This window comes from Charadrius vociferus, unplaced genomic scaffold, assembly GCF_000708025.1.
Source record: "Charadrius vociferus isolate BGI_N301 unplaced genomic scaffold, ASM70802v2 scaffold529, whole genome shotgun sequence".
Taxonomy (NCBI): Eukaryota; Metazoa; Chordata; class Aves; order Charadriiformes; family Charadriidae; genus Charadrius; species Charadrius vociferus.
Window position 1 is genome coordinate 443003 of NW_009650172.1, and position 23906 is coordinate 466908.

The following is a 23906-nucleotide window of genomic DNA, read 5'->3' on the forward strand; positions in this document are numbered from 1 at the left end:
AGCTTTTGGGTGTACACTTCTGTGCCCTTTCTACTTACCCAACCCTCCTGTAAGGAGTTACACAAGATGTTAGTGATAGGGACTCTATCATACCAGTCTAAAGCACACATTAGAGAGTTTATGAACTATTTTTCATAGTTCAGTAATTTAGACAGGAAATTGAGTGTTGCAGCTGTACACAAAAGAAAACACAAATATGATACCTCCTCAGTCTCTCTCATTACTTGCCTCAGTTTTTCCCAGCTCAGTCAAAACCACACCATTCTTCCCATTTCCTACCTATTGTAACCACCTCTGCCTCACCCCTTTAGTTTCTCCAAAGTAGCGAAGGGAGAAAAGAGTACAGCTGCTTTTAGCAGTGATACTACTCCTTTTTCTCATTCCAGCTGGGCCATTCTGTACCTGCTGCCATGTCTGTTGCTCTGACTTCTTTGTGCCTAGCACACTAATTTTGTTATAATCCTGTAAGATGTGCCTTTCCTCCAGGTTTTTCATTTTCTGATTTACAGGAGTATTATCAGACTCCCAGAAATTGTTATAATGATTGGAAACCCTGGCAAAAATCCAGTATTTCCTCAACAATTTATCTTTTATATCTTTTGCTCTTTACTTCTCTGGAAACAGAAGAAGGTATGATTGGTGTCCAGGTTACCAATTAGTTAATAATTGTCACTTTTCTTCTCAGACGAGTTAAGTGTGAAAACATCTCTTCTTATAAAAATCAACCTCTACTGGAATCATTTTTCCAGAATAACAGTGAGGTTTGTATATACACATTACTGTAATAATGTCAAAGTTCAATCATACGCAGAGTTTATTAGATTTTGGTTTATTCCTTCCCTTGAATTATTCATTGACTATCTATAATTTCCAAAAGAATAATTTCATAAAGTGCTGCAGCAATAAAACTCTCCATATATAGCACACCAATGTGGATGGTATTTATGATGTACTCAAAGAAAGATCACCCTGTTACATTAATCATGTAAAAGTATTGAAAAATTATATTTAATCATTTCTATTTGAAAACCTGCTCAGAGCTTTAAAACCTGCATGAAACCCAGAATTAAATTTCATACAACATTTCCTGCAACAACATACATTATTATTCAATACTTCCAGGTTTGTCTGGTGTTCAGTAATCTCTCATCTCATTTTCTCTGAATTGTGAGTTGTATTTAATCTTTTTTATTTAGTAGTTTTTGCTTAGAACATTCCAGATTTAATAAGGAGATACAGTAAGATATAAAAAGCCCTGTCCTTTGGTCAAGACAAGCTGAACAGCAAGATGTCTCCTTCCTGAAACCCAGTTCTGATTCTGAGGACCACCAGGACACTTACACCACTTCAAGCACCTTCTGTGCTTGTCCCAGCCTCTGCGACAAGAAGAGGTACCCTCGCAGCATTTGTGCTGGCATGCTAGGGTGGGAACACAGTGTGTTCTCACAGAGTACCACAAATTTCCTTCAGGACCATGTGTAAGGATGACTGTCCATTCAGCAACTGGATGAAGGAAGCGAAGATGTGGCCTACTACAGGTTATCATTATAAGTGTAGTGACACTGGAATCGTAAGCAGCATTAGTAAGATCAGTAAATTCTTTTGAATGCCACCTAGTTAGAGAATGAATTTTTCTGTATATTTGACTCCTGAGAGCACCGAACCACACTGTATTTCAATTTGATCTGTCTGACAATTAAACTTATCAGGGTTTGCTATACTCTACCTGTACAAAGTCAAGGGAGTCAAGTCTGAAGACACAACCTGCTCTTCAGTAGGCCAAAAAGCAGAAGTTCTGCCTCGTTCTTCTGGGAGGCAGTGTAAGCCAAACCATGCTAACATCTTTCAGATGTTTGAAAAGCTAACTGTGGTATGGTATACCATACCATACCACGTAGTTGGTGGCATATGAAATCAAACGGAAAATAAGTGAGCATGATTCCTAATGAATCAGAATATATTGTCATAGAGCTTTACCTGTGTCAGGACTGCCTGAACATTCCATAAAGTCAATTCTTGAAAAGATGGAATCTGCAGGAAAACTAACATGTACTAAATCTATGAAAATATAATAATGCCTTTATGAACTCTAACAATCAAAGTGTGTGTACGCATAGAATATAAAAACCTATATCTATAAATGCAAGCTTTTTTCAGAATTTTAGTGTCCCTGCAAAGCAATCAAAGAATAAACAATTGGTACAATATTAACAATCTCAGCATTTAGCTTTGAACATTAATAACTTATTTGAAATAGCTCAGCCTCCTGTATATGAGCCACCCTGTAGTGTTTCAGCTGATTTTGATTCTCTTTGTGCAGAAACCTTTTAGCTAATCATTTTCATCTTTGTGTGTCAATAAATCTTGCATCTCTAGGGCAATGACTTTTACTCAGCAAATGTTAAGCAGAAATAAAACCGCCCAGAACAGTCTAAGCATGAGAATTTCAATAAGAATTTAGCAATATATTGATCCAATTCTCCCCTGTCTGACTTTTCATTGCTATGTCACTTTCACCTCCTGAATTCGATAAGATAAAAAGCTAAAATAGCATGTGACTTATGGGCTTTAGCCAACCATACTAAAATTATTTTTGAATGGCTTCTTCACCAACAGCAAACACCCAAAAAAGGTTTTATAATACTGAATGGTCTAGAAAATGGTCAATAATCTATTCTTGAAGGGAAGAGTTGGCAGTCACAGACTACAAGTGAATGACCTCTTCTATAAATACAGACAGAATAAAAAGCAGAAATTAGAAGATAAAAAATTAATATATATCATAGTAGGAAAACAAAGCCTGTAATGAAAAGCCATGTTTCTATGGCTTTCTAAATGTAACATGTTATTACATGCCCTACATTTCCTTTTCCTTGGAAGCCAGTTGACAAAAGTATTTACATTTTACACTGTTCCATAAATAAAGTAAAATTAAGTGAATGTAACTCTTGTGTAATTATTTATAAGCATCTACCACCTAAGAGCCAATTAGATGTGCCGAATCATACTTCCTGCACTCCAGCTGAACAAATATTTCCATTTCCCTAATATTTATCAATGAGAACCAGAAGATAATCAATAGTCACCAAAAAATTGATTGAAAACCCATCCTACCATTAAAAATAGTCATTGAAAAACTTCTTACTGATTTTATTTTCAAAGTTTGAATTCTAGCACAAACAGACAGTAGAAATACTATGCCTCTTCAGTCCTAGCATATGAGTATGATAAACAGTGATGAGCATTGAATCTTACTTAAGTTCACAACTTAGATAATTGTCTATCTCTGTGGTCATCATGACAACTGATGAATGTCCATCAACATTTCATAGACGTTTATTCTTATAGCACCTTGTGAGAGACTGAGACACAGCTCAGTGAATGAACGTGCCAGCATGTCTGGGAAAATCACCATGCATAAAATACTATGCTCTCATAAAAACCTATTGAGTACAGTTGAATTAATGTACAGTTAAATTAACGTACAGTTGAATTAACAGTGACTGCCAGAGGAATTACAGTATTTACTGTATAGTTCCACAGAATGAGCTGTTAAAAATTTTTAAATAATGTTTACTAATACCAATATATTATAAAGTAATTTGAATCATTGCCTTAGCAACAAAAATTACATAGAAAGCACATAGAAGCACATCTAGTTTCTTTTCTCTCCTTGTTTCTATTTCCCACCTTTAAAATAAGTCACATTATGCAATTATATTGGAAGTATTTAAGAAAGGAATTATTTTCTTTTTAAAAAAATCATATAAAATCATTTTAATCTATGTAAGCACATGAAGTCTGATCCAGATAAACAGATGTTAAAGACTACAAGATAAACAAATTTTTTAACTTCTCAAGTAGAAACCCTTAATCTAAGCAAGTTGGTGTCTTTTACCATGTATTTTTGGCCTATAACTACCTCTAGTTTATAACCAATTTTCTTTTGTCAAAAATGTTATTCAAACTATATAAGCCTCAAAAGAATAAGTGAAGTGCATGCTATGTTTCTTTATCAAATATATAGTACAGCCAACCAAATATTACATACACAATTGTATCTAATGTGTTGCCTAACTTACTCTTTCTGGTTTATAAGATTGCAATTTTGCAGACTGATGTAGTTAATTTAATTTTATAGCACTGTACCATTTTGTTGTCATTGTGAAAAGGAAGCGCAGAGACAACAGATAGTTAATAGAGCCACACAAATTGGCCACTCTGTAGCTGATGAAACCGCTGGTTCTAGGAAAGTCAGTGAAATTGGGCTGGTTGAGTTGAAGATCTTTCCCAGGGCACAAGCTATCAATGTCAGTGGGGTGACATGGACTGGCATTAGCTGGAATCTGATCACAAGAATCCAATGCAGTCATTAGTTTAATTAAGTTTAAATTCTGTAAGTCTAAGAAGTTGTATTCCTTTACAACAGTATTACACTGTCCATAATCCTGTTGCATTAACTTTCTCTGAACCACCTCTATTGCATTCTCCTGGTTGCTTCCACAGAACAGGGATTGCTGATGATGCATATCAATAGCATGTCAGATAAAAATATATATAGAAATCTATTTCTGTTCTACCAAGTATCAATAAAACAGGCAGTTTTCCCGCAAATATTTGTTTGGAAAGCACAGTAGAGATTCTAGCTATATTGTGATTGACAGCAAGAACAAATTCCCTGAAGAAAATTAAAATATTTTTATATTTACCAAAGACAATCTATACTGCTAAATACTGGTGTTTGATCCTCATGAAAGACTCATTGTTAGATGATGAAAATGTGTAAGGGTCCATTCTTTACTAATTCTATACAAACAAACAGCTGTTTGCAACTGTCTGCAATTAAGAAAAGCATGACTAAGGAATGCAGCAAGGCCCTCATACAGCTCAGGTAGCCATAAATACAGATACACATTCTCCTTTGATAATCAGCCTCAATTACACTTCTGACTTACATAGTTCAAAAGTGTCTTTGGAGGTTTGTTCAAGAATTCTTGCAAAATTCAAGGACTATAGCTAGTCTAATAATCTAACAAAATTAAACATTGTACTGGTGCTGGCTTGGGTGTATTTCTATCCCCTCTCTGAGCTCATTCAGTTCAGCCAGTGGCAGAAAACTAAGCCAGGCAAAAAAACCCCAGGGATTAGTCAAAGCCAGCAGTAAGGATAGCAGCATGAAATCACATGAGGTGTTAAGAGACACGATTTCTGCTGAAGGACATTTGAACAGCTGGTTGATCACACCGAATATCACATCTAGGATATTAAGTTTCAGACTAAAATTCAGAAGACACTGTCTATTTGGCTGAAAAAATATTCAGACTCGAAAGACTTGGAGAGCACACCTGGCATCTTGCTGTTGCTCATCCTCCCTTCATCCTAAATCATCTGGTCCTGCCATGTCTACCAAAGGCTTTTTTTTTTTTTCTTTAACTGAAACCAACAGAGCAAGAGTTACTATATATGCTATTGAGATACATGAACTATTCCTCTGGGCTTTTCTCAGATTTGGACTACCAGCTCCTTGTCAAGCTTATTCCTAGCTTTCTTTTCCATCTACTTGTCCTTTTCCCTTCTCTTCTTCATTGTTATCTTATACAGGCACCCTTCTTACCGATTCTCTCTTCCCACTAATAACACTCCAATATTGATTTTTTATAATGGTTTCAGCTTTTTTTCATATATAGAAACATTTCACAATGGAGGTATATACTCCAATAGAACAAGTTTCAGCATAGGTACAACGGGTTGTTTTCATTGATTCTTAGAATAGTCCACGCACTACCAAGTAAAACTACTCAGCTATAATATTGACACAGAGATACAAAACCACAAGAAGTATTTATCACAAAATTTCATTTTCTGATCAAGAACCAATTGTCTTCTCTTGCTGTCTTCTCTGCTTGCCCCTTCCCCTGACAATGGAAATGGCTGAGGTCTGCAAACACAGAGTGTGTTTTCTTGTGTTCTTTCAGAATCTCCTGGAACCAGATAACTGGAAAACAATTAAGAAAGCTTTCTGTAAGTCATTAACAGTTACATTACACTTCTCTAGAGGCCTTTGGAGTATCCAGTCTGTGTTTGCTGAGTTGAGTGAAATGCAAATCTTTAGTACTTATTTCTACTTGCTCTGCCACAATTATTCAAACCATAAAGACATATCCAAGTTACTGCAGAGCTATACATGACAGTGTATCAGAGAAATACTAGGGGGCATCAGTTTTCAGCAGGTTTTGCACGCAGCTGGACCCAGACAGAAACTGATAACCTACAAATCCAGCTGAGCTCTACCAGGAACAGTGTGACTGACCATTCTCTGTCAAACTGATGCCACAGCACAGCACAACTTCACAAAAAGACGATGAGTTTTGGGACAAGGTCTATTTTCTTTCAGTTTTAGAGCAGACCTACCAGAGTAAGGTCATGATCCAAGATTTACGCTCGCTCCCACGTGTTTTTGCTGCAAACGTTGAAACAATGGAAATGACAATAAAGAAATTTGGCCATTAAACAGTCTCTACACTCCAAAATGTAGAAAATTATAAATAATCCATCATAAAAGGACAATTTGCAACCATGTTACTAAACCTCAGAAGTAAAACTAATGCTATTCATAATGTCCTGTATATTTTGTGACAATACTTTGTTTCCCAAAGGACAGAGGACATGTAGTTAAATATCTGAAGGTGCCAGATACACCAGAATGAAATCTTACATAGCAAAGCAGCCATTGGAAAAATTATGTTGTGCTATCACAGACAATTTTTGTCAGCAATGTGTCAGTTTAAACAAAGCTTCATTAAGAACTTGCTTTTGAAAGTGCATTGCTTCGTATCCTGAGGTGAAAACAAAACATGGAATTCAGAACTTCCATCAGATGGAAAATTACAAGTTTGTATTGGCTCCATTCTGCATAAAAATGCCAATTTAGCACTGACTGAAATCTCGTACACTTATTTCTGCATCATGATGAACGTAAGTAACACAAAACAATCAAGTTTGGTATGCTACAGCCAACTAAAATGTTAACTAACCAGCTTTATATGTTGATCTCATCCTCTCCAAACATCACTTTCAGCATCCAACAAACGTTAATCACATTTGACCTAGCACAACATAACATTTCAAGAGAATGCATATCAACAGGGTCTTTATGTAGATATTCAGAAAGGTTCCCTGGAGCAGTTTTTCTGCAGCACTTCATGCAAACCTGTATACTAGTTCATTGATTTTAGTAGATATCTGCTTAGAAAATATCAGTAATGGTTTTCACTTATTCAAGGTAGAAATGAGAAAATGGGCTTAGAATTGCTTTGTTTGTGTTTAAATATGAACATGAGCATATTTTCCAACTTCTCTGATATGAGATTTCAGCTTTGGTTTTTATAACACTGGAATTGTCAGGAAGAAAGAAACAGATTCTGGTATCCAAATATTTTTTTATAACACAGGGCATACAATGCAAATAAAATTACAGCATAAGTATGTGATAACATTTAACATGGCTGTCTCAAACAAAATCTAAACTCATATCAGAGTTCTGAGTGCCTCAAGTACTTTTCAAGGTCATACTGTATATTCATAAACTTTACCATAATAACAGTCCAAATAATTTGAAGTTTGATGCAGGGTCTTTCACAGATTGCTCCCATAATGTCCTCATATAACAAAAGGAAATTGTATAATTAGTCATGACAATGGACTTCTTAAAAAATTAAATTTAACTAAGTTTTCAGCAAGAGAGTCTGCACATTAGCTGCAGTTCAGATGCACGAGCTACAAAGTCTGCTTGTTCACTCACTGTGTGTGTCCCTTCTAAGATTAGGAAAAGGAACAATCTCATTAGAAATAATCTTGCCAAGAACAAATATCAAAGAAGAAAAGCTAGAAGAAAAAGCTGCTTCTTTTCCCAGTCACCAAATGAGTCCATTAATTATGATGTGGACTGTGGTCTTATCTCAAGCAAAGGATAATGCTCTAGTCCATTTCAAAACTATTTGTTTATTATATCTTTTAAAAATATTGTGATATTTTCTAAACAAAACCTGCTGATTGTTAAAAAAACAGGATACAGTTTCAATGCACAGAATACTTTTAACACTTAAGTAAACTGAGCTGCAGAGAAGAAACAAGCTTGGTTTTATGTAATGTTATCGCCTAATCTCTAACTCTCATAATGGGAAATAAAGTGCCTTTTATGAGGTTCTAGTCCCTCCAGAGTTATTTGGTAATAATGACTTAACAGGCAAAGTTTGAAAGTAAAACCAATTTTTAAGTGAGCCAGAATCACAGCTCTTTGGAGATTAGCACTGGAGATCAAAGTCAGCAACAAATACCCAGAGCTGAACAGAGAATGTCAGGGTTGTTTCCTTAGCTCATAGAAGCTTCAGAGTTTTATATGGTCTCCTTGCTAATTAAGATTCAATATACCAGTGAGCGGCGATCTTTGGTATCTTCCACACCTGAATAATATTTTCTGACATTTAAGTCAAGCTAAATCTGAGTATCTTAGTGACAGTAATGAACTGTATACTCAGAGCTATATTAAAATAAGGTTTCCTAGGTTGAGTTTCCTAAGTTTCTTTGCAAATGTGCAGGTAGCTGCAGACTGAGTTCTTCTTTGGATAATCTTTTTTTAGGATAATCCCATGCCTTGTTACAAAATTAAGATAAAATTTGAATGTATCAGGGTAAACAAAAATGTAAAACCTTGTAAAATCTGTATTTTATTTCCTATTTTACAATGTAGTGTTTCTGCAAGCAGCACAAAATAAATTTTGCCCTTTTTAAGACTGAAAGGTCATTTTGAGGGAAAAAATTCAGGCCAGCAAAAACTGCTTCTTCTATAAAGGCATAGTTCCTAATATTTCCTATTATCATCATTAAAAAACCCCTAACATCAGGTTCTTTCTTTGTCCTTTATAATTCAGCATATTAGTCAGAAATACCTCAGAGAAACAAGTGTATGAGGATTCTCAGGTATTGAAAAAGAGATCACTGCTTTAAATTCTTATGTTAGGCTGGTACTAAAACAACGTTTTTCTGTGATAGGTAGGAAAAATGTGCCAAGTAAAAAGAGGCCACAAAAGCTATCACACCACTGTATTAATTTTTCCAACAAAATATAAGCCATTGAACTGCAAACTCAGGAACAACAGCTTACTCAGCAAACACGTAGGGCTACCTGCCAGCTATTGAGTCATAGCGGAGTGTTGGTGCCACATGTTTCTCACAGCAGCTGAATTTTCATCAAACTCTGCAGTATAGCAGGTAGGAAACTATCACAGTCAAAGGAAAAAGACAACTACATCTGTGTAGACAGCAATATTCAAATCATACTGTTCATTAACAGGTCTAACCAGCTAGGCATAATAAGAACTAACAAAAAAACTGGGAACGTGGCATTTCTGTAGTTGCCTATTTTTTTTGTGTTATCAAGGATCAAGTTCTGCCTATTTTATTCCTAAGCAAGATCACTCAAATCAGTGCAATTAAGCATATGCTAAAGTTAAGTATATTGTTAAGTGCCACCTATAGAACGCTGCTTTCTCAAACTGAAGCAAATAGAGATGTGCTTGCCAGCTTGCATGATTCACAAAGATTAGATTACAGTACTGATGGTTTTCGAAAAACAGAGAAGAAAAATATAAAATTCCACCTAATTAATATTTGACATGTTTTAAAAATAATGCATATGGGAAAATTAAAAAGTTTTTTGCGAGTGTTAGAGACTTACTAAAAAATAAAAAGGACTGCACTTAAATTTTTAGTTTAATAACAAGAATTCCTGCACTGCAATTGAAGTGATTTGTAATTTCCCATGGAGAGAAAAGGTCCCTCTGCCAATTACATGTTTTCATCCTTGCACTCACTCTGCCACTCATTTGACCCTCAGTGAATTCATTCAACTCTCCAAACCAGTTGAAAAATACTGAGGGTTTTTTTGGAAGAGGGTTGTTTTCTGCTCATTTAGTCAGATGAATTAGCTCATGGTATTGTGAGATGAGTACCTGAGCCAACAAAAGGAAGATGAGGGGAGGAATATGCCAACGAGGGGAAAAAAACGAGTAAAATGTGACATTGGAGGGTATGAGCTACTGCACTGGCTCAGACATAACTCAAGATTCAATACCAAAGATGAACTTCCATAAACCTATGCAGGAAAATATCTGAGAATTTTTTGTTTCTTACATTTGATTATCAGACCTATTTCCATCTCTGCTTCCTATGGTCTCTAAGAACAGTGCATTTTATATTTAATCACATTCTGCTTTTTCCACTACTAGCATCTAAATGCTCCACATCTGCCCTCGACAATAAAGGTTTTGTGGAATTTTGAATAAAAGTTAACAATAAACCTCACAATTATGATCATGAAAAAGGTCCCTACCCTAAGGAAACTTCCCAAAGTAAATTCTCACCAGCTTTCTGTATCTTCTGTCCTGTCCATGAGTATAAATTAATGTTTCTTCACAGAGATTCAGATCTGCGATCAATTATTCACTGCAAAGACTGAAACTTTGATTAGCAAGATCACTTGGTCACATTATGTTTTTTTGTTTCCTTCTCTAAAAGCAGGGATCGTATCTTTAATTAATGCCAGTGAAGTTCATCTTCATGAAGCAATATAAATTTTAGCTAAGAAAGCAGTGTGATCATGACACTATCAACTCTGCTCTATTAGGGAACATAAAGTAGGAAGACAGATACAAAAAGCAGAACTGACAACAGAGTGCTCTGAGGCCCAAAGTTCAGATCTAGGCACTACCTCCAGTCTATCACAAGACTGGTGTTAAATAAATTTCAGAGATACCTTAGCAACAAAGCAAGTATTTTCCTTTGGACTCTGTGCTCAGTGCATCTCAGAGCTGCTCCAGAAGGAAAACATCACATAAAATCAGAAATCAAACTGCTCAGTACTCTGATTCTGACCTAAAATTTAATTTAAAAAGAAGTTGGCTAATTAGAATCATAGAATCATAGAACAGTTTGGGTTGGAAGGGACCTTTAAATGTCATCTAGTCCCATCCCCCTGCAATAAGCAGGGACATCTGCAACTTGATCAGGTTGCTCAGAGCCCCATCCAACCTGACCTGGAATGTTTCCAGGGATGGGACATCTAGCACCTCTCTGGGCAACCTGGGCCAGTGCTCCACTACCCTCATCGTAAAAAATTTCTTCCATCTGTATAGTCTAAATCTGCCCTCTTTTAGTTTAAAGCCATTATCACTTGTCCTATTGCAACAGGCCCTGCTAAAAAGTCTGTCCCCATCTTTCTTATAAGCCCCCTTTAGGTACTGGAAGGCCATTATAACGTTTCACCAGAGCCTTCTGTTCTCCAGGCTGAATAACCCCAACTCCTTCAGCCTGTCCTCATAGGAGAGGTGTTCCATCCCTCTGATAATTTTTGTGGCCCTCTGCAGAGCTGTAGGAACCTCTACAGAGTGTCATAGTCAAATGAAAAGAGATCTGTATCAGATTTTTTTAAAAAAAATAGTTAATCTGGCACCTAGACCCATAGTTCTATTATTTTTTTTATCTGCACTAACTGGAGACTAGCCTAAAAAAAAAGCTGGTTTTATGCTAAAAGCGTGGCAATGCCTATATTAGGAATCAAACTTTTTTTTCTTTAATTGGGTTTTATAAAATATGGGCACAATGGTGAGAAAACATAGGTCAGCCATATAAGGAAAAAAGATTAGAATTTTTCTCGATTATCATACAGTCCTAGTCCTCTACAATTGTACTATCAAAAATTGAAATATGTTAAAAATCCTCTCTCACATCCAGTTCATTCAATACCAAATTTTGCTGTCTTTTCTTTCCTTCCTCTTTCTTATTTTGGGATCCATCATACCTACATCATTTCTCAAGTACATATGGATTTTGCAGCTCAGCCTCTACAAATAACAAATAACTAAGATACTTTACTTTCAAAGACATGTCATGAGCTGAAGTTAGAAGCCTGTGGCAAATTTAGTTGGTTTTGCTAATGAAAATTTATAGCTTTCACTGTAAAATATTTTCTCTATGCCCAGACATAAAAGTAACCTTAACTGGAAGCACTCCAATTCAACAGCAGCACTTTATAATACTTTTTTTTTAAACAGTAGCATTAAATATATATCTACTTACCCAAACCACATTAGGTCTGATTGTGCCAGGCATGATATATGCATTTAGTAATACAATAAGAAGTCCCCATTCCAAACAGCCTGCAGTCTAAGTAGACAGAATGAAGGAAGATAGTGACTATTTTGTAGAAGGAAAACTAAGGTAAAGTTCTGAATCATAAACAATATAAGCGTTAGGATATAAATAAACTACCACAGATCTGAGAATAGAACAAAGATCTTCTATGTCCCTCTCCAGTGTCTTAGCCATACGGCTTCTCTTTATAAGTAAAATGCAGTATGACTTAGTATTGAACAATGAAGTTTTTTAATCAAGTAGTATTTGTCTTACATATAAATATAACGTTTCCTCCAAAAGCAAAACCAACTATTTTTCTGACACCATGCAACACTTTAATGACTTTTCAATTTACAACAAAAACGCAACCAGCTGTGACTGCCTTTATGTCCCATTTACTCATCTTTTTCAGCAGCATATCCAGATTTTCTCCTCTACCTAAAACTACTTGTGGATTTTTTAGAAACAAGGAAAGCATTAATAGTAAAACTGAGATTTACTCATCCTGGGAGTGGTCGCCTGGCTGGCAAGAACCATCATATTTGGAACATCCGGAGATTCACCTGTAATGCTATCCTTTTTGAAGAGTTCAAGGACAGCAGTGGTAACATGTCAATACAATACTGTGAAACAAAAGAGATCTTTTCCTTCATTATTTACTGACTGCATACAGCAACTCTGAAACAGTTAAAGACTGAAGTGGGGCCTCAGTATTACATGAAAGTTAGCACCTTGGGTGGCCTTATGCCCTAAACCATTATAAAGCATTGACTCAAGGGAGATCAATACCAACATATCCTGGCAGTATCGGAGATTATGAAATCTAACAAGATCACAGCCTGAAATGGTAATTGACATAGAATGACAGGATTTTTTATTGCTCTTATTATACTTAAAAAATAAACATGTTTGCTTTATGTTTATTGGGAAAACAACAAAATGGTTTAACTTCAGCCTTTATTACTATTTTAGGGCCTTGCATTTTTCTTCCTCACTTCAGTCAATAAGGCCATTTTCAAGTGAGGGTTTGGAAGTTTTGTTTTGGTTTTTAAAAGAGGGAGATTATTCGAATACAGGACTAGAAAATTTTGCTATAGTTACTAATAGCGTATTTCCAAGCAGTAGTCAGGGCAATGTGTAAAATCTTCTGGAATTAATAGAACAAAGAGGAAAAGGAAAGATGGCAAGACACTGTATCTTAACAGCTGGATGCCAATTACTACTCTCTGTTAACAAAACACAGCCATCTACCGGAGGTGTCTCTTGTCTCCCTACTTGCACAAAGTGGCAATTCAATTAGAGTTCTCTTCCTTTCATACAGCTGAAAATTTTAAACAAGTTTCACCTAAAAAGATTAATGTTCTCCACTTCATTTCATTGAAGCCATTATTACACTTCTTTATTGCCACACTAGTTATTATAAATTATGGCTCTTTCACCATTTGATAAATTCTGTAACTTTCATCTTTGTGTGCTTTTGAAGTTCACCCCTAAGAAGCAGGTCTTCTGTATAAAAAGGAAGACTCTTGATCATGTGAGATAGTTTAAAGAGATCTGTATTACATGAAGTGAGGTGTCAACAGAAATTTCCCATGGTATGCACTTCTAGTAATGCCATGTGTAGCACATTAAATGTATTTGGCATTATTAGACCATTCTTTTCTTTTTTTTTTTTTTTCTAGTTGAAAAATTTGTAATGCTTCCTTGGTTGCTCTGTTTCTCGGGATTTAAGGAAGGAAGTTAGCTATGCCCATATGACAACACCACCAGCATTCAAGGTTAAAAGTATGTCAGGAACAGTATAAATTGAGGATCTAAAAAGAACAAATTTGAAAGCATAATCATTTGAAGGCTTCTGAGGAGGTTTTCCTTTTGGGCATACAAGCCTTAAGTCCACACTCGGATCATGTTTTCCCTTTATTCTCTTCATCTAAAGATGGATACTTCACATGTAACTCCTAATCACAAAGTCCCTAATCCCTTGGTTACCAGAAGCTTTTGGGATTTACCGAGGCAATGATTCCTCTTTCTAATTCTGGTCTTTTTTTCCCCTATGCATTTACTGGTGGTATGATGCCAAGAGCCTCTATGATTGACAAAAGATGGAAAGGAGGATGTTCAAGATAAAGCACTCCAATAATAAGTCTGTCATCCATTTTGCTAATCTGCCATGTGGGGTCTCTGCGAAGAACTTAGGGCAGGCAGAAAACCGGGGGTTGGACAGGGCATCCATATAGCAAGTAATTCTTCCAACACACAATTTGGAAAATATGAGCTGTTCCAGTGCATTAAATCAGCAGAGAAACTATTCACTTTTGTTGTATTAGTTTTCTGCCAACTCAGTGCACGGAAATGGCTCAGCAACCCAATGACAATGGGAGTCGGGGAAAGGGTTTGGCCAGAGGCAAGCCAGCAGTTAGATTGCCTTAGGCTGCTAGCGAGCTACAACCTTAATTTTCTGTCATTTTTTACCTTTGATGATTGGCTTATCAAGAGGTCAGATAGGGAGCTGTGCTGTTGTAAGGAAGTGGGAAGACACAGCTGGAGGAAAAGAAGAGCAGCACTCCCATGGCCCATCTTAGATTAGTTTAAACCACTTGAGTCACTTGTGTCCTACATTTTTCAGTTCAGCTTCCAAAGGTGAGATGCTTATATATGATTAATTCCCTCAAATGGAGTAGCAAAGATATTTCTGAAGGATACTGAAGTTTCCATCTTACTCTTGAAGCATGGAAAGACCTTAAGAAAAATTAGCCTAACTTGTAATGTGAGGGGAACTGATAACAGAAACAGTGAAGCTAACTGAGCTACACACTTGCATTATCCAAAAGCTTAGGTTTCCCTTCGATTCTGTCAATAACTAAGGTGCTTTTGCACAGCTGTAAAACACCTAGTTCATTTCCCCCCCCATAAAAATTCCTATTGAATCAAAGAGTCTAGGAGTTATCCTTAAGTGTGGCAAACCAACTATTGGTTACAGCTCTGCAAGGATAGAAGCTCTGAGGAAAGAAAGGAAAGGAGAGAGAGAAGATATTCTTACTATTTTAAACAAAACAAAAAATCTAGCTAAAGATTTATTGACTTCACTTTCAGTTTAGGCTCTCTAGATATCTTACTAATTAGTATGCAGTGTCATTCACAAAACAATCAGAAAACTGAGAAAATCCAAGGCAACAAAAAAGCCAGGAATTGCACCTCTCACACCGTTGCAACCTTTTTCAACTGTTTGTTTACTGCATCTTACAGATTTGACTCAGTTATAAGACCTCAATTATCTGTGGAGAAGACTGAGCCGGTTTGTGCCACATTCTGCCCTCAGGTTCACAAGCATAGTGTCACCAGAATTGTATGCAAGCACCTAATTGTTCTTTAGTGTCTTAAATGGAAAAGATTCTTTTAGTATTCCTACTGAAGAAGAAACTTACCACTGAAATATGTTGTAGGAAACTCAACATCCTTTGCTCAATTTCTCTTTTCCTTTTTTACTGGAGCAGCAAAACACTCTATTACCTGATATGTGCAGTACTTTGCAAAAATTTAAACTCCTGTAGAACTCTGCCACCATTACCATTAAATACCATTATTTAGTAACTATAAAATAATTTTGCATACATTTCTATTGTGTCCTGTGAACTTCCAAATTCACAAAGCTTTTCAGAAAATGACTGTGTAGCCTAGAACAACCAAACTTGTGTATGCAGTTGGGCAGGAATGGAAGGAGAGAAACCTGGAAGTGTAGTTGGATGCCAAGAGGGTATTTACCAGAAAAAAATACTGGGAACCACTCACCACACATAAAGTGATTGTCTCATGATTTCTTGTAGCCATGATATAGCAAAGCATGCCATGTTATTGGGAGGTGGGGGGCAGGGTGTTCTCTTTTAAGGAGGAGTCTGAATTTTTTTCAGCCTTCATGGATAATAGATTAAATTTTTAATGAAGTCCCAATATTTTCTTTTAAAATAAATGCCTAAAATAACTAACAGTGTTTTTGTGTAGCATAAAGGTGTTTTTCTAGGCTTGTCTAGGGACTATGTAAGGTATTTCACTGGCTTATCATATCATATGTGACAAGGTTTTCTTCTGCAATTTGCAACATTTCTGTTACATGAATAGAAGGATATAAGCCCATTTCTTCAGCTAATTAAGTCACATAGAAGTATTCGCATGTGTGTTAGTTGAAAACTGCATTAAGTAGCAAAAATTTCAAAGATACTGATTCATATCTTACTAGGATTCAGCCTGTAATCACATTTATAATTCCTTTGACCCTATGCCCCTCAGTCTAGTCATTTTATACCACTTTTATAAAACCTTCAAAATTATACTTGATCCAAAATTGTCTCATGCAATAGTAGAAGAAAGCCAAGCTAGTAAGAACCAAGAAGAAAAAAACAACACCAACAGATAAGCCGTGAAAAATGTAACCCAAAACCACACAGGTCAAGAAGTCTATAAATTACATTATTCAAACAGATGTGCTCCGATTTCTGATTCGATCTGTAATCTAGACCAAATTATATCATTTATCCAAACTTCCAAACTCTTGTAAAGTGCTTGGAACATTATGTAACAACTTTTAACAGACCAAAATCTTTTGTAAAATAGTAATCATTTCATAATCTCACATGAAACTCTAGAACTGGTAAATAAACCTGAATTCATTAACAGCTGGGGTTACATTAGAGAATATTCCTGGACACTCATTCAACAGTCACAAGTTGAATTTCCTGTAAAAGCTAGCCAAGCAACAACTTCATTTTGCCCAAATGGCCTCTATTAACGCAGCTGATATCGCAACTTCAAGAGATGCTCAGGTAAGCATCTTATCTTGTTTCTTTTCCTTTTTTTAAAAACTTTGTTCCAAGAAAGTAAAGCTTTTAAAAAGCCATTCTTGTGCTGTTGCTCCCCAACAGACGACCACATGAAGAAATCCATGTGGTCTTTTAAGGCTGGCACAAAAATGCGGTATTTACAGCACCTGCTGGGAAGGTGACACCTTGTGAGCTATTTCTTTTTCCCAGGCAACTTCACAACATGATACTTGCTTCGAGTGTGTCCTTGCTGTATGTTAGATGCTGTTCTGTGAATAAAGTAGTGCTGTAGCGTCATCTAGTGGGAAGTTCTGCTTGCTGCCTGTCTTTTTACAGTACCAGCAAATAACATGTTAAATAACAAAAAGGAAAATCGGTGTGTTGTTTTTACCTGCTTTCTGATATTCCACATTCCAATCCACTATAGTCCTATTAAAAGCTTCTTTTTTTTTCCCTAAAAAGCAGGCAATAGTTCAGAGTAGAACAATACATACACTACACTTTTCCTCAGACTATCATTTAATATATATCTCGAGCATTTGGTCTTAACTGGATGATTTAAACATATACTGAGTTTTGTTGCTGTTCTATTGATTCCATGCCAATATTTCATGCAAGTTTCTCTTCAATATTCTACTCTGTCTTCTCCTTTATTTACTACAATGACACACATTTCCACCTAATACTATTTCCATTTCTTCCCAGGGACTCTAATTACCTTAGAAATGAGTTTCAAACAGCTGATTCTTTCAGTAGTTATGAGAATTTTTTTCAAGGATGGCACCAGCTGGTACATTGGGATCAGGGAGCAGAAAGTTAAGGGGTTTTTTTGTTGTTGTCTTTTTTTTAAAAAAAGTAATGATTGCTTTGACTCAATACAGGTGTGATGACACAACCAGAAATAATCTTTAAAAAAAAAAAAAATCACCTTTTGATTAGAAGTGATTGCAAAGGATGTTAGCTAATTAGCTTCACCAGAGGTAGAATGACAGCTAAAACTGTTGTCTCTAATAACTTAACCACTGTTATAATGGGGGAATTTATTCACTGCTGTGGAATTTTTTGAGGGGTTGGTTTTGGTTTGGGGTGGTTTTTTTTCCTGACTTCCTAAAGGAAAAATGTTATCATTTCCTCATACTATTTGTCCTCAACTGACATTCACTTACCCCAATGCACAAAGGGAAGAATGATTTAGTGGTTTGAGGAATGGGGAACACGGGACAATGCAAGGAAGGAGCCTTTTATTGGTATTTATTACCACTGTAACCACTGGAAGATGACTTTTGATAGTTGCACTACATACACGTATAGCTTATTGCCATCATGTTAGCACAAAGTGGTTGCTCACAACCAAACAAGACCATACAAGATCTGCGTGAAAAAGGAACTGAATTTCACGTAGCTCAGACAGCTTCATAAAGATACTTTTTCTTTAGAAGCATCTTGTTGATTTTATGCTTAGGAAAAACAAAAAGTAGTAAACAGGTCACTTAGTTCCCTGACTAACTTTTCAGTGAGCTCTAACAATTTTAAGTCTCAAAATTTCTGGTTTTGTGATTACACAGAATTGACATTTATATACTCTAGCAGACCTAGACAAGCTACACAATAGGCTTTCAGAAGAAAACACGGTTCATCTTTACATGAGTAGCAAGAGCTGGACTACTGATCTGTACAGAGACTACAGTGGTGAAATATCATCATCTGCAGAAGACAAGAAATGAAAATAAGCCCACTCTCAAAGCTAAAAGTGAATAGTGTTATTCATGCATAGTGCCCCTCCTTGATAAATCTGTGAATCAAAAACAAAGTAACGCCTCTTTTCCACCCCCCCTCTTTTTTTTAATGTGCTTAAAGCTGTATCCTGTATAAACTACAGCCTCCTTGGCTGCCCCAAATGACTGCTTAGGAGATTTTACTTTGCAAACAAAACAAACCTCTCTAACTTAGGGCTCACAATATTACAAGACTTCTTGCTTGCCTTAAAGTAAAAAGTGGTGTGAGGAAGAAGGGCATTTAATGCATTCAGTAGCTGACTTCATAACATTTAAGTCATTTTGACTAAATAGTAATAAGTGAAGCACAATTAAATCATATGGCTGTGTTGAAAAAAAAAAAAAAAAGCAAATTTTTTATGCACGGTACAAAGTTTCCTATTTGATGTCAGCAGAAACCTGAAATAAAATGATCAAATGTTTCTTTAACAGTAACATAAAAAAAGATGATCACAGACTATGTAGTTTCACTTAATATTTTTACAAAGTAGCAAATTGTAAGGCTGTAAAGGGGAGTCTGATACATCATTACCTTGTGGGAGCAACACACCCAGAGGTAAATAGGAGTCTTGGTTTGCTCTTATTTTCTCAGTCACAAAACTTTTATGCCCTTTTCTTCAGAGGTATTGAAAAAGAGAAGTTATTTCAATGCTTAGAATTCTGCTTTGCTTCTCTAGTCAATATTGCCTCGAATCTAACATTGGGTGGATAGCAAAAGGCAGAAAATCAATGTCAAGTCTTACTCAAGACAAACAGAGGTATATTCATATAGTCAACTGCAAGATAGCAACCTACAAAGCTATTAGATACTACTTCCTTACAAACACAGCCAAATACCACTGGGCTCCACAAGATGGAGTAAAACTTATCTCTATAACCTTTTAGCAAAAGTGGCTTAAAGCCTATACTTAGCTCATACGAATCACGGGTGAATAAGAGGCTGCTGATTTCTGAATTCTCAACAAAAATATAAGAGCTTCCTGTGCTTTTGTGGAACAAAAGTTGTTAGATTTTCAGTGTCTGAGAAGCCAAAAAGACAGAATCAATCTTAAAGTAGCTTATAGTAGAAGAAAAGTAAGATACAGACCTGAAGATTTATATTGCTGCAAGACTACTGAAATTAATCTTCAACTCTTCCATTCCCTCCTCATTCTCACATTTCTTAACACAAAAAAAAAAAACCTTTATGTAGCAAAAAAGCTAATATGCAGCATCTACTATCTCATGACTAAATGAGTGATGTATCCCAAGCACATACAGTTGTTGGATGGAAAAATGGATAATAAGCCATGCATCAGTAGGCTACATCAATATTTGAGACACCCAGTAAGGTCAAATTTTCATACTCGGGTAATTTCAGTTCCCCTTCATGATAAATCTCTTTCTACCAAACATAGCCCAAGCACATTAATGAAGTAGCCTTACTGACTACAGTTATTTTGTTATGTCAGTGATGTAAGCAAGCACTTTTCACAACAGTGAACCTGTCATACCAATCCACCAGTCTAATCAAGTTACAATGACTTGAATTACAGGCAGAGTAATAAAGATCGCTGTAAGTTGTCATGACTTCACTGCATAAATCTAGGATGTCAAAAGATACTATAAACTTTCTAACTGAAAATGATGTTTGGGTACACAGCAATAAAAACCTATAAAGCATATTCTTGTTACTTTCATAACTTGTTTAAAAGTAAACTCTTTCTTCGTCTTTTACGACTCCCCAAGTCTTTAACTCGGAACATTAAGCAAACTGCTCAGTTCTGGAAAGGCTTGCCTTACACTCCTGCTTACGCACGCAGCTGCTTTAAAACGGTTCGGTTGGCTCTTGGGTTCCTGCCTTTCAACGCGCAGGCAAGCAAGCAAGCAAGCAGGGTGCGGGGCTCCGGTGCTGCCGACTCGATTGCTCATGACTAGTGTCATATGACACGTTAAAGATGGCTGAAGGGGAGAGTTGCACCGCATCTGCCACGGAAATAAAGGAAGACTTTGAGATTATTGACAAAAAACAGATTCCTAATACGACTGAGTTGAAAAACGAGGGAAAAGAGAAAACGGAGGAAGCGAGGTGGTCTGCTCCCATCTTGTCGCTGGCCAAGAAAGCCTCGGAGAACTTAGCGCTGAGCTATGGCAACGCTCTGAAGTCTGCATCTTTGGTAGGATTCATATCCAAACCAGTCAGCAATGACAGCACAGCAAAAACAAGTATGGTTATGTTTATTTAGTAAACTTGCTTTTATGGTGCGCAAATAAGTTTGCTCCCGTAAGTGCTGTTGATTAGTGTCAGTGATGCATGGTAATTACTTTGAATTTATTTTAGAAAACGTGATGTTGTAGGTTTTTTTTATTTAAGCGAAATGTTCTGCTTTGAGGTAAAACGGGACCAATTTTGTTCAGTAACTTTACTTTTTAGCCAGGCCTCTTCTAACTACTGAAATTAACAGCATATTATAAAAACAACACAGATGTAGGACTTCACAAAATTTACTGTAATCAGAAGAATCTTGAACTGTTAATATATTGGGGAAAATTGACTTTAGTTTTTTGCAGTAAGCTTTTATGAGACTCATTTTCTCCCCCTCCCTTGAAGTTCACCTCAGCAGCAGCCTGACTGCACTCATGAGTGATCTAGTCAATTTGTTGTCTTTCCTAGGTGTGCTGGTTCAGAGAAGGAACTATACTGTGCTTCTTGTATAGCTTTCATGTCAGAAAGTGGACAAGTGAACTAAGATATAAATTTGTTATAAACTACTCTTTAACTACACTAAAAATGCCTTCAATTTAACCACAGCTTGCTTTATTAAACATCTGTATTCATGGATATAGCAACTGTACAGATTTATGGAAGAAGTCTCTTAAGAACTGAATTTAAAAGGGCTTTAGTTAAATTCATATGGAAATTAAATCTCAGTCATATTCCTAACACAGAAACAAGACCATTCAAACGTAGCAGTAATTGGGCCTGGAGTCTTGTACTCCAGGCTGCCAGGCTAGCACTTAATGCTTTTGGAGCAATGGAGCTCAGTTTGCTAGTTGGTGCTGACCTTTTTGTTTTTAATGATATTTAGTATTCAAGCTGGAGTTCTATGGGGATGAATTGTGACTGTATCATGAAATAAGTACTGCTGATGGACTTTTATTTTTTTGTAGAAATTCCTCAATGTTGCATAGTCAGAGTTTAAGATTAAGATTTTCTGTCCTGAAAAAAATAGATTCTTGTCTTTCCCTGTATCTATAAGTCTCACAGATTTATTTCCTGCGTGCCCATCTGGAGCACCTGGGATCTAAGCTGACGAAGGGCAGAATATCCCATTTTCTTCAATTGCATTTGGAATAATGCTGGGAATAGATGTAATTCAAAGTAACATACATCATTTGGCAAGGGGTGGGGAATAAAATGTTCTCCTGCCTGAAATGGAGCTTCCACACTTTGTGGCACTTTTACTATAATCTTTCAGCTTCTTATCTGTAAAGTAAGTGAATACAAAACTACCTCCCCAAATTGTTTAAAGTATTCGGATAATATGTTGATGAGTTTTATGGAAAATTCCATAAGAAAAATCTGTTCATAACTTAGATATGAAAGGTGAACAGGCACTAAATCACCTGTTCTACCTAGTCATTATTACCTTTGACCAAGCACTGTAAATTCAATTTAAAGCGTGTATTTTTAAGAAATAAGCTGAGGCCTGCAAGACCACTTGTGGAAAACTAGCAACTTGTTCCCTGCTGCCATCTTTTCCCAGAGATTTTGTAACATCTACCTGCTACTTCAGATCTGTTTATCACCTGTAAACTGTTCTACACAGTATTCAGTCAGCTGGACATATAGAAAGGCACATCATAAAACCACTGTTTGCCATTGAAGAAATTCTGCCTTACCTGGCTGAGAAAGCAGGGAGCTACAAATGTAAAGAATACAAATCAAGAAAGACTTGTAGTCTTAAAGACCAAGAGATGGGGAACTGTTAGCTTTTCTTTGTTCTTCAGTGTTTTCTGACTTTGAAGTGTGCTGAATAATTACAGTAAACAAGGCATGGGGTTTCAAAACCATGTTAAAAGGAATTTGTTGAACTGAATGAGATAGAAGACTGTGTGACTGCATTCTTCAAGATTGCAGAATAATGTCTGTGATCTTTTGCACTTAGGTAACCTGATTCCTAATCTTTGAGGCTTGGCTTTGGTAATGTGTCTAATAATCTGTCTTACTTTGCATGTACCAACTTGTACACAGTCTTGCAAAAGATGTACTTGACTGTGTAAATTTGCAACAGTCTAAAAAAATATTGTTCAAGTAATTATTTAACTTAAACCCTGATTAAGACACTGTTTAATTTAAATTTGTGTTCATAAGGAACATTTCATTCACAGTTTGGGGTTTTTTTAAGTCTTGTGGCTAATACAATAAGTGTATCTTTAGCAAGGCTTACAAGCAAAACATTCCTAATAAAGTAAAAATTCAAATTCAGGAAACCATCAAAATAGGTTGGCGAGTTGCTACTGAAACACCCCAATACTTAAAGGCACTGATTTTCTGTTCCTGATGTGTAACCTGACAATGCTGACATCAAAACTTAAAATACTACAGCCCTTTTAATCCTCAGTCCCACCTCAAGACATTACATGCAACTTAGAGGGATCCACTATGTTGACTATAGTCATTGAGACAATAAGCTCCTGAGAAGACAGGACTTTGTGTGCTTTGTGATTAAAGATCAGTTTGATGAGAATGACTCCCTGCTTTCACTCTTCTGATACAGGAAGTTTTGCTCGGTTTTAACCAAAAACTAACCCTATGTGCACAATAAGGTAATAATAAAAATTAGTACTCAAGGAGACTTTTTTTGGTGTCAGAAATAGTGTTAACAATCTTGCGTGTGGCTGACGCAGGGGCTCTACCTGTCTGACTCAGTCTTCCGCAACTGCTATTTCTGCAAGGGAGCGTGACCCTTTGATCCACAGGTGACCGCAGGACTCTCCTCATGCGACAGCCTTGGCTCAAAACACCGCTTAGGTGGCCGTCGGTCTGCGGTTGGCACAACCTGTTGCTGACTGAAGGAGAAGCGGTAGCTGGCGGCCTGTTACCGCCTCGCCCTCCTTCATGTTCAGGGGAGGCGGGCCCGTC

At 36.4% G+C, this 23906-nt stretch overlaps 1 protein-coding gene across 1 annotated transcript in view; it reads left to right on the plus strand.

The window, feature by feature from the left end:
- Positions 1-20652: 20652 nt before the first annotated feature.
- RUFY1 (RUN and FYVE domain containing 1) overlaps positions 20653-23906 on the plus strand; it is a 17168-nt gene continuing 13914 nt past the window's right edge. The window contains exon 1 of the mRNA XM_009892567.1: positions 20653-20986. Within this exon, the coding sequence (XP_009890869.1) occupies positions 20719-20986 (268 nt within the window). The 5' untranslated portion in view covers positions 20653-20718. The remainder of the gene's footprint in view (positions 20987-23906) is intronic.